General features: G+C 42.0%; 1 protein-coding gene across 1 annotated transcript; it reads left to right on the top strand.

Annotated features, from left to right (window-relative positions):
• LOC110525027 (fibroblast growth factor 10-like) lies at positions 1-11623 on the top strand. Its single transcript, XM_021604986.3, has 3 exons — positions 1-1121; positions 8262-8365; positions 10611-11623. Exons 1-3 carry the CDS (start codon positions 626-628, stop codon positions 10800-10802), a joined length of 792 nt encoding a protein of 263 aa, XP_021460661.2. The 5' UTR covers positions 1-625; the 3' UTR covers positions 10803-11623.
• The last annotated feature ends 1341 nt before the right edge of the window (positions 11624-12964 follow it).

Genomic DNA, 12964 nt, shown 5'->3' with positions numbered 1-12964 from the left:
GAGTCCACTCCACACTCATCCATGGAGAGAGAAAGAGAGGAGAGAGCAGCGGAGGATTTCACACTCAAATGTATTTGACCTTCTTTGTGAAATCTGGAAATCTGTGGAGGGTATCTGGCAGCAATGAGCTGTTGAATGTTTGAGACTTGAGGGATGGACCTGGAGAAAGTGTTATAGCAGAACGGTCCTACATCAGTGGACCTTTCATTATTGGAGTAATCATCTGAGAAACTCTGGTTTGGAATTAAACTCAGCGGGACATAGGACGGCTCCTTGATTTGTCATTGGAATACACTGACAGTATATGCACTTGTAAAAAAATACGGTGGGTGTTTTTGTTTTTATTTATCTACCTGGACCTCTGTATGGGAAGAAACGTGAAAGAGAGGACTCTCAGATTGGTCATTGGAATTCATTGACTTTCAGTACAGTAACTGCTCTAGCTACCAAAAAAAACAGGAGGAACAGAAGGACATCTCTTTTTGCGTAGAGAACTGGTAGAAAAGGTATCAGATAGCCCCATTTCCCAGGAGGGCTCCCCTCCCTGCCCTCCTAGCCTCCCCTGTCCCCAGCAGCATGTCCCAGGCTGTGAGGCTGATTCCAGTCCTCCCCAAACCACTCTACCATGAGCACATGGGCTGCTGGAGGGAGTAAGGCTGCCTCTGCCTGGTCCACCTCTGGGTCTTGGTTTAGGTCTGGCTCTGGGTCCAGATTTAGGTCTGGTTCTGGGTCTGGGCTAAGGTCTGGCTCCAGCTCCATCTCGGGGTTCTCCTTTTCCAGCCTGTCACTGTCTCTGCTGCTAGCACAGCTGCTCTCCCTTTCTGTCCCTTTGGTTGTCTGTCATCAACCTCTCTACAAAGGCAGGAACCAGCCCCACAGCCCCAACAGCACTTTTAGTGCCCCGGTGAACAGTTCCCTGGCTGGGTCCAGGATTGGAGGAACTGGGCAGACTGGGGATCCCTTAGGAAGGACAGGGGGTCCACTTGGGAGGCATGTACGCAGCTACAACCACCTGCAGGGAGATGTGCGGCGGAGAAAGCTCTTCTCCTTCCAGAAGTTCTTCCTGCGGATCGATGAGTATGGCAGAGTCAACGGGACCAAGAGCAAAGATGACCCACTCAGTAAGTAATCACAAGAGTATGTTTTTCAATTTGTAGGAAAGTGAAAGAGGGGGAAACACAGGTTCAACCATAGTGCATTAAAGATGAACCATTGTGTTGTTCAGGCTTTCTCAAACCTGGCACGGTCTTCACTACAGAACATCATACAAATGACAGGGGAAAAAAGGAAACAAATTCAAATGATTGACTTGAGTTGAATAACTTTTTTTTGCATTGGTCATTTCAAATACTGTATGTTGAATCAAAATGGCAAGATTTGTCTCCTGGCAGTTCACGGACGTTAAACCTTTTAGTTTGGTTCACATTCCTGATTAGAAGCTCCTTTTTTCCATCTCTAGCAAACATCCATGTGATATCTGGCCTCTCCAAACATTCAGCACAATGATGGTAGATCTCAGATGGCTAAAACAGGACAAGGGAGGAATAGATTACCAACCTGTTATCTGTCATTATTCACTGCCCAGGGTAAATAGCCCTGATAACAACTAGACAGGAGCAGGACTGGGGGAAGGAGAGGAAACGTCAATCACTACCATGCTCTGAGACTCTAACACACACAGCCAGTCTGCTACATAATGCTGATACCATCTGGTTTATGATCAATGCAGTATAATGTGATTGTGATCTGATACATTTACACAGGTGCCCGTAACATAAATGGGGATGTTTTTTGACTTACGCCAAATGTTTGGGCCTGAATATCCTATTGTAAACGGTGTGGCATGACCAGTAACGCGTCTAAACACTGTCTTCACTGCAGCTCTTTTGATTTAGTGTTCTCAGTGATCACTTGGACAGAAAAAAAAAACCTTTCTATCAACCCACTTCCCAATTAGCTACGTGTGTGAGCCTATCTGTGTGCTGGCACTCACATGCTCAAGTGGGTGTGTGTTCGGATGTAGAAACCAAGGAACCAGCCGCACATGTGCCCACTTAAACTACAACCTCCACCCACCCACCCACCCACCACACCTACCACCCCCGGTATATGGTACTCTAACGTTTCTCCTGGGAGTTCTTAACCACACATTCAATCAAAGACACTTATGGGAAACAGTAAGGGATGTAAAAATGCCACTAATGGTGTTTGTTTTGACAAGAATATGACAGAAATGTCTATAGACTCAACCCTTTTATATAAATGCATTTATAGACTTTAAACTGTCTTCATTTGACAGTGAGGCAAAAATGCAATGAATTTCAATGTGCCCCTTTGGGGTATTTGTGAAATAGTACAACAGCCAGGCTAGCAATGTCTTTACTAAGATGATTGGTGGGTTCAACTTGACGCTATAGTGCGTGTAAACCTATTGAACCTATCAATTATCTCTCACCATTACTCATCACAATTCTTTACATTTCTAGGCTACAATACTACTGTACTAGTAGTATATATTAGTAATATTCTGTCGTATATATTACTAAGCATTTGCAAAAGGTGACCAAGTTTATCTTTGGGATGGGTATGAATGCAGTGGTAGGGGGGTTGGGCGGACACTAATTCATGAATGACATGGTTAACGTCATTGTGGTCACATCAAAGCTACGAGTGTTCAGTATCAACGGTGGTGCCGTCACAAAGCCGTGTCCTGGGGGGGACTGGGGACAGTGTGTGTGGATTATATGGCCCACGATCAGGTTCACAGGGAAAGGGATACTACAGAAGAGCAGCTCTAGTTTCTGCTCTGGACCAGGGGCTAGACATGATCCCTGGGAGGATGTCCTAGACATGATCCCAGGGAGGATGTCCTTTGTGGGCCCTTGAAATGGCACTAGATCAGGTTTTTGGCACTGATTCTGTGGTAATGCCCAGCTCAACACTCCGGGTTGATAGAAAATAATAACATAGGATCGATATACTGTATGAATAAAACTAGAAAAGGCCATTTCCTAAACTAAATCTGTGTGCTTGTTCTTGCTAGGAGCAATCACATTAAATATGTTGAGTTAAAGGTCTGGTAATCTTTCCATAGATATGTTAAATTATGATTATGTTTATGCACTACAAAAGCATATCTGTAGACAATGTTACCAGTTTTGATTAAAAAAAATAAAAAAAACATCCCTCACTCTCTCACTAGTCATTCTCATTACTTCTCTTTAGAGATATGGTTTGCGTCAAGTTTGCTTGTGTGCAAGGCTGAGACCCGACCTTTGAACCCTGGTTACAACAGTGCAGCATTAGAAGGGAAACAACTGGTTTGGGGTTTGAAATACCAACCTTGCTAGCACAGATCTCTACAGATGTAGAGGTGGTGGTTTTGGGGGCTGCCCATGGTCCTGTGAGGACCCTGCTCTGTTTAAGAGCCTGTATCCAACCTCCCACAGATTTATAGGGATGCCAGTGCAAAACTGTCCCACATGGCACTCCATCATGCTGAGATTCTGCTGGGAGCTGACAGAAAGACAGACGGGGCTGGAAACCCCGGAAATATGGAGCTTTGCTAAAATAAGCACATGGGTATAAAGCGACACAAGCTAGCCGGCATGCAGAGTAACAAAAAATGTGCTTATCGATAACCTAATTTGCTATACATTGTTACATTTAGCCAAATTTGAACAACCTAAAGCATTTCTAATGAATTGTACATTGCTACTGAGAACAGCAATGGTGGACTCTAGCAGTGCTAACTGAGGCACTAACAGATGTGTGGCGGCAGACGGATTAGTCTAATTACACCCAAACTGGGATTGTGTGAGTATGAGCCCAGCCTGTCAAGAGCGCAGGAGGCAAATATAGGAGGCCACCAAACGTGTCTGTGTGTCTCTCTCTCTCTCTCTCTGCCAGGGGCCATGTGTGCTGAGGCGCCAACGGACTTGGCCTGACATGGTCCCCACTTGCTCTCTCGCTGTGTGTGTGTGTGTGTGTGTGCCCCCCACAGAAGGGAAACCACAGCCAGTACTCTCAGGGACACTGAGATAGAGATGTAAAGTTGTTTATGGACATGGATAGAGGAAGGATATGAGCAAACGAATTACATTCATTGTGGTCTTCATCTGCTTAACAGCTGATTTATGTTTCCATCAATCCCATATTTCAACATGACAGTACAGTTCGAATGTTCCAGATCTCTGTGTATATTTTTCCTCATTCTTAAATCAAGCAGTCTACCATATCTGTACTGTAAGCTCTGTCAAATTTTTCTGAGACAACACATATTTTTCAAAGAGTAAACTTCCAGTTACCAAGAATAACAATGCAAACTGCAAAACACATCTGAACTTGGCAACCCACTGTGGAAAATCCACCTTTAATTCACTTTGGCATTGTCTGCACCACTTCGACCCTAACGCACCATTTGCTGTAGTAACTACAAACAGAGCGTATCAAATGAGCAACACATTAGGAAAAAGAATCCAGTATGCAACAGATATTTCCTTAAATAAACAGATGGAAATGTGTGGTTGACCCAGGGCTATGTTTTTATGCGTGGTGTATCAGAATCACCACAACACAACACACAGGTGTCACATTTGGTGCTGGGTGTTGTGATGTGTAGTATGTTAAATTAAGAACACATTTGACCTCGTGGCTTTGTTTTGTGGCATTGTGGATATCATTCCTAAGTGAGCAAGTAGACATTAATCATCACGAACTGAGTGGATACAGGTGGGAACTACTATAGACTCGAGTGTGTGTGCATGTGCATGTGTGTGTTCACGCATACAGATGTGGGTCTTAATTTGAACCCATTTGCTACAGCAGGAAAGTGATCCTGCAGCAACAGGAAATTAGAATTATTATGTTGATTATAATTAATGGACATTTTTTAAAGGGGTTGCTACATTTTTCGTTAGGGCAAATGACATTTTAAAGTGGAAATGACAAACTATGAAAGCCTTTTTAAACCTTGAATACACTACAAGTTTGCATTTCCTGCAGGGAAATTCTCAGCAACAAAAGAGTGATCCAATTAAGATCCTACATCCGAATGGGTGTATACTCTATGTTTGTGTGGGGGGAGAGAGAGAGACTCTTTGTGTGTGTGTGTGTGTGTGTGTGTGTGTGTGTGTGTGTGTGTGTGTGTGTGTGTGTGTGTGTGTGTGTGTGTGTGTGCTCAAACTTTTATAAGAGCCGTCACGCCCCAGCCTCCGGCGTGTGTCTTTGATCAGTGGTCATTAAGTTATTTCTAATCCTCATCTCCCTGTCTCTCTGTCATGGCCTCTGTTCTCCTCTGTTCTTTCTTCTTTCATCCCTAGCATGTTTACAGAGGGGCCAGAGACAGCCTTAGATAGTCTTACATCCTCACACAATACTGGACACCTGATCCCTTACAGAAGCAACTCTCAGATCTTCAATGGTCGTTGTGTCATAGTCCCCACCACCACTTCACCTAAAGGTAGAGCTGGGCGATATGGACAAAAGTCCATATCACTGTAAATGTACTGAATTATCATGGTAACGATACATTTAACGATAAGTTTATAACATTAAAGTGCACCACATTTTTTTTTTTATATATAACCCTAAAAACGACTACTACTTTGAATGTTGTAGCTGTCAATAGTCCCATTAACAATCACACATATTAGCAAACTTATATAATTTCAAACTTGTCAGCCAACCCGCCCTATAGACGGGCTGGCTGACAATGTCACAAAAATGACCACCTTTACTCCACACACAGAGAAGCGTACAAAGCTCTCCCTCGCCCTCCATTTGGCAAATCTGACCATAAATCTATCCTGATTCCTGCTTACAAGAAAAAAATAAAAGCAGGAAGCACCAGTGACTCGGTCAAATAAAAAGAGGTCAGTTGAAGCAGATGCTAAGCTACAGGACTGTTTTGCTAGCACAGACTAGAATATGTTCCAGGATTCTTCCTATGGTATTGAGGTGTACACCACATCAGTCATTGGCTTCATCAATAAGTTAATCGATGACGTCGTCCCCACAGTAACTGTACGTACATACCACAACCAGAAGCCATGGATTACAGGCAACATCCTCAATGAGCCAAAGGCTAGAGCTGCCGCTTTCAAGGAGTGGGATTCTAACCCGGAAGCTTAAAAGAAATCCCGCTATGCCCTCCGACGAACCATCAATCAGGCAAAGTGTCAATACAGGACTAAGATAAAAATCATACTACACCGGCTCCAACGCTTGTCGGATGTGGCAGGGCTTGCAATCCATTACAGACTACATAGGGAAGCACAGCCGAGAGCTGCCCAGTGACACGAGCCTACCAGGCGTGTGTGTGTGTGTGTTGCAAGATAGGATAACAACACCACACAGGAAATGGGAAGAAGAAGTCAAGGAGTGAGGCATGAAATCAAACGTGCCATGGGAAACAGAGAAGGGTCATTAACACACACCAGCATCAGATTAGATAAATGTGTGTGTGTATGTGTGTGTGTGTGTGTGTGGATGATGTGTGGGCTCTCTGGTCAAAGGACACATTAGGAAGCTGTATCTCTCTGACCTCTGATACTACGAGCACAATTAATAACCTCAGCTGTCTACAACAACAGCATGCTATGGTTACTAGGGTATAATTCAACCTTTTCGAATGGCTTTTAGGTAACCAGAATATTTGCACTGTGAATTGGTGGCCTACATACCAAACAAGCCAAACTGTTCACACATAAATCTAATCTGCAACTGTTATAATCCTCATGCCAAATGTAATGTTTGTACCATGTTTTGTGCTGCTACCATGTTGTTGTTATGTTGTGTTACTACCATGCTGGGTTGTCATGTGTTGCTGCCTTGCTATGTTGTTGTCTTAGGTCTCTCTTTATGTAGTGTTGTGTTGTCTCTCCTGTTGTGATGTGTGTTTTGTCCTATATTTATATTTTATTTATTTTTCATTTTTAATCCCAGCCCCTGTCCCTGCAGGAGGCCTTTTGGTAGGCTGTCATTGTCAATACGAATTTGTTCTTAACTGACTTGCCTAGTTAAATAAAGGTTTAAAAAATTACAAAAATTACAATGAGTTAAGGTGAAGTTTGTTGTTTTTGAGTAGAGGGGATGTAGATGAAGCAAGCTTATTTGGATGAAATCAAGGATGGATGATGGATGAATGGATGGATGGATGGATGGATGGATGGATGGATGAAAACTCTACCCTACAGTTGAAGAGATTCTTTAGGATTTTCTCTGACCATTAACTAGAGTATTTTATGTATCTACTGAGCACCATAAGTAGCATAACAGTTCAAATAGGGGGTGCTGATACCTGTCCTGTTATCTGTCCTGTTGATATCTGCCCTTTTTCACACATGAACAACCTGTACAAGTGTGTGGTGTGAAATTGAAATGTGTTTTTTGAATATCCCACTTCCCCTGCCATTATTGATGCGACCCTGGAGCAATTAGGGTTAAAGCTGCAATATGTAACTTTTTGGGAGACCCAACAAAATTCACATAGAAATATGAGTTACAGCTCTGTCATTCTCATTGAAAGACAGTTTAAGAAATGGTAGATCTGTTCTATGTGCGCTATTCTTGCTTGTTTTGTCAAATAAACAGAAATTAGGCAAACTATAGGATTTTTTGCCACTGGGAAATGGATTTCTACATAGTGCATCGTTAGGTGCCTTGCTCAAAGGCAGATCGACAGATTTTTCACCTAGTTGGCTCTAGGATTTGAACTCGCAACTTTTTGGTTACTGGTCCAATGCTCCAACTGCTAGACTACCTGGCACCTAGTTGGCTATGAACCCACACAATTTCACCTAGAGGCTTTCTCAAACCCATCCAGCCAATGTATTGTCTTAAGAAAGGCTCTAGCCGGAACATTTAATGTGTCAATTATTGATGGGCTTGGCTTGGGTAACAATGGATATATTCCTGTCACCTCACTTGACAGTCTGTGCTGCTGTCCATGGACCATATAGATCTGTCCATGGACCATATAGATCTGTCATTGGACCATATAGATCTGTCCATTTCCCTTTATCTGACACAGCTGGTGGCTGGGCCTTTGTCTTCCTCAATCAGGAGGGGCAGGCTGACTGTTTTACAAAGGCTGACTGTTTTACAAACTCTTATCTGCAGTGTATATGACTACAGCGGATCCGGAACACTAGCTTCTATTTCCTCTGCCTCTGATGTCCCTTAAATCCTCCCCTACAAGTGGTCATGGTGATTATAAATGGCTTATAAAAATGTTTTTTTTTGTGTGTGTTTATTCTCAGGTATTCTGGAGATCACATCAGTGGATGTGGGCGTGGTGGCTATCAAAGGACTGGGCGGTAACTACTACCTGGCTATCAGCACCAAGGGAGAGCTGTATGGAGCGGTCAGTATCCGTGTCAGAGTTCATTCAACAAGCCTCAAAGAGATTCCCTTAGATTCTTCCGTCTTTATCACAAGATTGTTTCACTACGTAGCTGCTTTCACGTTCAACCAATGGTGCAGTGGAAACTGTGAAAAGTGCTAAGAGTACACAAGCATTTAAAGACGAAATTGGAAGTCAGCAAGTCGTGACTATAGTTCTAAAGGGACACAGACATTAGATTACATCACATTTATCACTGATTTGAATAACTAACCATTTCTATTGAATGTACCCCTCTGGTACATCTTGACTAAGTTGAATTGGTTTCCGCTGGGCAAAATCAATGTTGTTTTCAACTGAATTTTTCAACGTATTGTGACATGGAAACTATGTGGAAAATATATTGGATTTGAAAAAAACCCATCAACTGTTGTTTTTGAGATGAAATTTCAACCACAGGATTATGCCATCATAGTGATTCATTTTCAACATTGACCAACATTGTATAACATGTGTTGAATTTGTACCTTTGAAACAATGTCAGATCTTCAACTCAATATCCACTATAAGAAAGAAAGAAAATGCTGGTCAGCACCTCCTACTGGGTAGTTGATATATATACAAGCTACCCTTTAGTCTCCCATCCAGGGTTTTAACCAAGCCTGGCTTTGATATTTATCACCAATGCGCTTTTGCGAGAATGTTTGTTGAGAAATCTCCACTTAATAGATTCACTGTTGCTATCATAGTCATTCCCAAGGGGTAGGTTTAAGAGAGCAAATGAGATGTAACCATTTATTTTCAATCATGTATCATCAATGATGCTATTTAGGCCTATGTAGCATTTGGGAAGTCATCAATAGCTATTGTTTAAATTCAACCCAGGGTTCAACTGAAACTAGACAATGCCTATAGGTCTAGGCCTAGGATTTTAAGCTTCGGTTGATTTCAAAAGTAATCTACAAGTTAGTAAAACAAATATGTTGGATTCACATCTCCATCCAAACAAAACATTGAAGTTAAAGAATATAACTGTATTTAAAGTGCATTTAAAAGTTCGATTTTATTTGATTGAATCCTATTAATTAGCTTAGATTTTTGGTTTTAATGGAGACATGAATCCATCATTTCAATTATTCATGTGTAGACAAACTGGAAGTAAGCCAGACACAGTGGCACAGACAGAACTACCCAAGGACACATATCCTTCAAATGTTGCTATTTGGTTGCGTTGACAACCAAACACAATTCAAGTATCACTTTAGACATACAAAAGTAAATAGTGTATTAACTTGTTGACCAGTTAAACAAGTATATGTTGGATTCAGGTCTCAATCTCAACCAAAAATAAAAGTTAAAGAATAGGACTAAGCCAGTTGCTCCTTTAAACGTTGATATTTGGTTGCATGGTTAACCAAACACAATTCAATATTACTTTTGTAATAAAATAATGTAACCGTATTTATTCAACACATCCCATGCCACATTCTGAGGTTACTGTAACAATAAATGTCTTCTCATGTAATCATAGAAAGCTGCATGTTCAAGATAGCGCGCAAATGTCACAGGTCTGTGGAGACTTTCAAAATTGATATAATAATATGCGCAGAATCTCAAACTCCGTTGACCACTTGCACTATGTATTTAAGTAATCTCAATTACAATCCAGGTCACATGGTTGCGCTATTAGATGAAGCACAATGTTGACACATTAAGTTGTTGTACAAATAAACGAAATATCTAACGTTGTATTCCCATTTAAACTTTGTTGTGTTTTTAAATGGTTGAACGCGCAGTGATGACAAATTTAGGTGACAACTAAAACAAAAATCGGACATTGATTTTCGATCGGAATTTCGTTGTGCTTTTAGATTGTTGAAAGCATAGCGACAACACATTGGGAATTAAACAAACTTTTGACTGTCTTTTTGAGTGGCTGAAAATAGGTTGTAATATAATTGATCAATCTACCAACCAAATATTACCCAATTCTCCACGTCGGAATTACGTTACGTACCCAGTGGGTTATCAGTTAGCTAATTAGAATGAATTAGGTTGAATAAATACCTGGAAATATTTGGATTTTGATTTAAACTCTTGTATGAACAGTACACCACTGGATTAACTATAGTGGGGGTATTTTTACATCCTTTGCCAGTGTATGCACTTCAAAAATGGAAATGGTTGAATCAGTATAAAATGGATTCAGTCAGTATCCAAATACACATATGTGAATGTAACCCAATAATGTCCCTTGTTCTTCCAGAAAGAGTTTGGCATTGACTGCACACTGAAGGAACGTATTGAAGAGAACGGCTATAACACCTACGCCTCAGCCGAGTGGAGGAACAAGAAGAGACAGATGTTTGTGGGCCTGAGTGTCCACGGGAGGCCACTGAGAGGGAAGAAAACACGGAGGAAGAATACGGCCACACACTTCCTCCCCATCATGGTGTGATGATGAGGAGGAGCTTTTTACTGGACTAGACCCTGTCGGAGAGCTAATTCAGCACTGAACAATCTTTCAACTAAGGATAAGAAAGGAATCTGGACAGAGAGCATCTGAACTAAAATACATATTTTGTCTAAGGAAGTTACTTAACTGCATGCTGCCTCCCACTGGGCACGGACGTCAATTCAACGTCTATTCCACGTTGGTTCAATGTGATTTCATTGAAATTACGTGGAGCAACGTTGATTCAACCAGCTGTGCCCAGTGGGGCTGCTTCTGACTTTGCTTGAGATGGTTTATTGGTTTGGGGGATGGACAGTGTTTTCTGTGGCACATGGTGAAATATAAACTCTATTCTGTGCCAAATCATTGGAAGGAGGTGGACTGAAGGAGGATGTGACATGGGGGGGGGGGGGGGGGGGGGGGGGGGGGGGTAGGAGGCTGTTTCACACACCAAGTGGATGAACTGAGGAAGCACTGGTTTTGTGTGTACAAAACACTTGTTACAAACTGTAATTCACTGGTTCTCAATCGCATTTCAATCATCTGAACAGGTTTAGAAATCAAGAAGTAGGGCTGACAGATCATCATGCGAAAACAGCAATAAACTCTTGAGCAAGATCCTCGTGCTCATTTTAAGCCTGAAACCATAACAAAAGTGAACATATAATGTATACTTAACCACTGAGTTCTGACTGTGTTGAAGCAAATTATTTATTTTGTGTCATATTTAACTGGAGGTGGAAAGAAGGTGAACATTTATTTGCATTCTTTTACACCTTTAATGTCTGTAAGAGAAAATAAAATGAGACGTTTCCTCCTCTGCATCCAGATGTTCTCATGTCCATCACTAAAGTGTGCAACTGGTTGACTCAGTAAACATCTGACCAATACACATATGAGAATGTGAACTTATCCCTCTTGTACTATAGAATATTAAGTAGATGTCTACATAGGTAACAGGTTAGTCTAAAAGAAAGATAACCCAGAGCACAGAAAACAAGTGTAGTTTTGACAAAAGGTAACCATTACAGGCTCACCAGATATTCCATGTGGCAACCATTGCGCTAATGATTAGAGTTCCCAAACAAACTGGAAACATACAGGCCAACCACATCAAAACGGAAGGGAGGTAACTACCCTGGTATGGGCTGTAGATGCTTACATCATTTTTTTCAACTATCACCCCATTACCGTGCGGAGGCCTTGGGCCACATGGATACAGAAAGAAAGCCTTTTTTCATACAGTAAGTAATATGAAGAAAAGTTGACCGTATGTAGACCACACGTTTCTGCATTGTATTGTCCCACATCAAGCCCTTACTAGAATGTGGTGCAGGGTATGTGGGGTAGGAGGCAGTGAGTGTGTGTTTGTGTGTGCGTGCATGTGCGTGCCTGTGTGGGGCGCATGCGATGTGTGCACGCGATGCGTGCATGAGAGAGATGTCCGTATGACCTGTGTCTCGCCAACACACGTCCTCCTGTAATCGTCAACAAATGCTCTAATCAATGACAGCTGTCAGATGCCAGATCAAAAGACCAGGGGGGAGAATGTTAACACCACGAACGCTCGGTCCTGTGCCTCTCTCATCTAAATATATTTTTATGTAAGGGCGTGAAATTGGGAAAAGAGCACAAAGTGTGTGCAAAACAAACATGAAAATGTCCAGATTCATCCCATTCAACTAGAGACTGTGATTCCTGGCCTGGAACTACTGTAAATGCTTGGAGATACTGTAGGCTGCCAGGGATCATGACGGTATTTGTTGTTTTGAGCTAGAAATGCTAATATTGTCCCCGTAATGATGGCGTATGGACTCACAACAAATTATTTTGTGGTGTTGCAATGCATTTCCAACATACTGCAATGGTCCTTACTATATGAGCCAAGTTAAATTCCCACCAAATGGGGTTAACCCTATTGATGCAATGCGTAGGGTGTTTGCCTTTCCCGCCAGCGACACAGGTTTGATTCCCTGCCGTGCCGTTCGCTACGTTGGTGTCAGAAGTGGAATGGTGACTGTGAGGCCATTGGAGCGCATGGCTTAGATGTGTGAGGTGGCTGAATAGTCGAAGTCTGCCTTCCCATTCCGAGGGGGCAGGGTAGTAATTCTCGCTGAGCTACGTTACAATTTCCACCATGGCCTTGATATCGTCCCCTTTTCACT

Source organism: Oncorhynchus mykiss, chromosome 6 (genome assembly GCF_057628025.1).
Source record: "Oncorhynchus mykiss isolate SJ-2025 chromosome 6, ASM5762802v1, whole genome shotgun sequence".
In the NCBI taxonomy this organism is placed as follows: Eukaryota; Metazoa; Chordata; class Actinopteri; order Salmoniformes; family Salmonidae; genus Oncorhynchus; species Oncorhynchus mykiss.
This window is presented reverse-complemented; position numbering and strand designations above follow the sequence as displayed.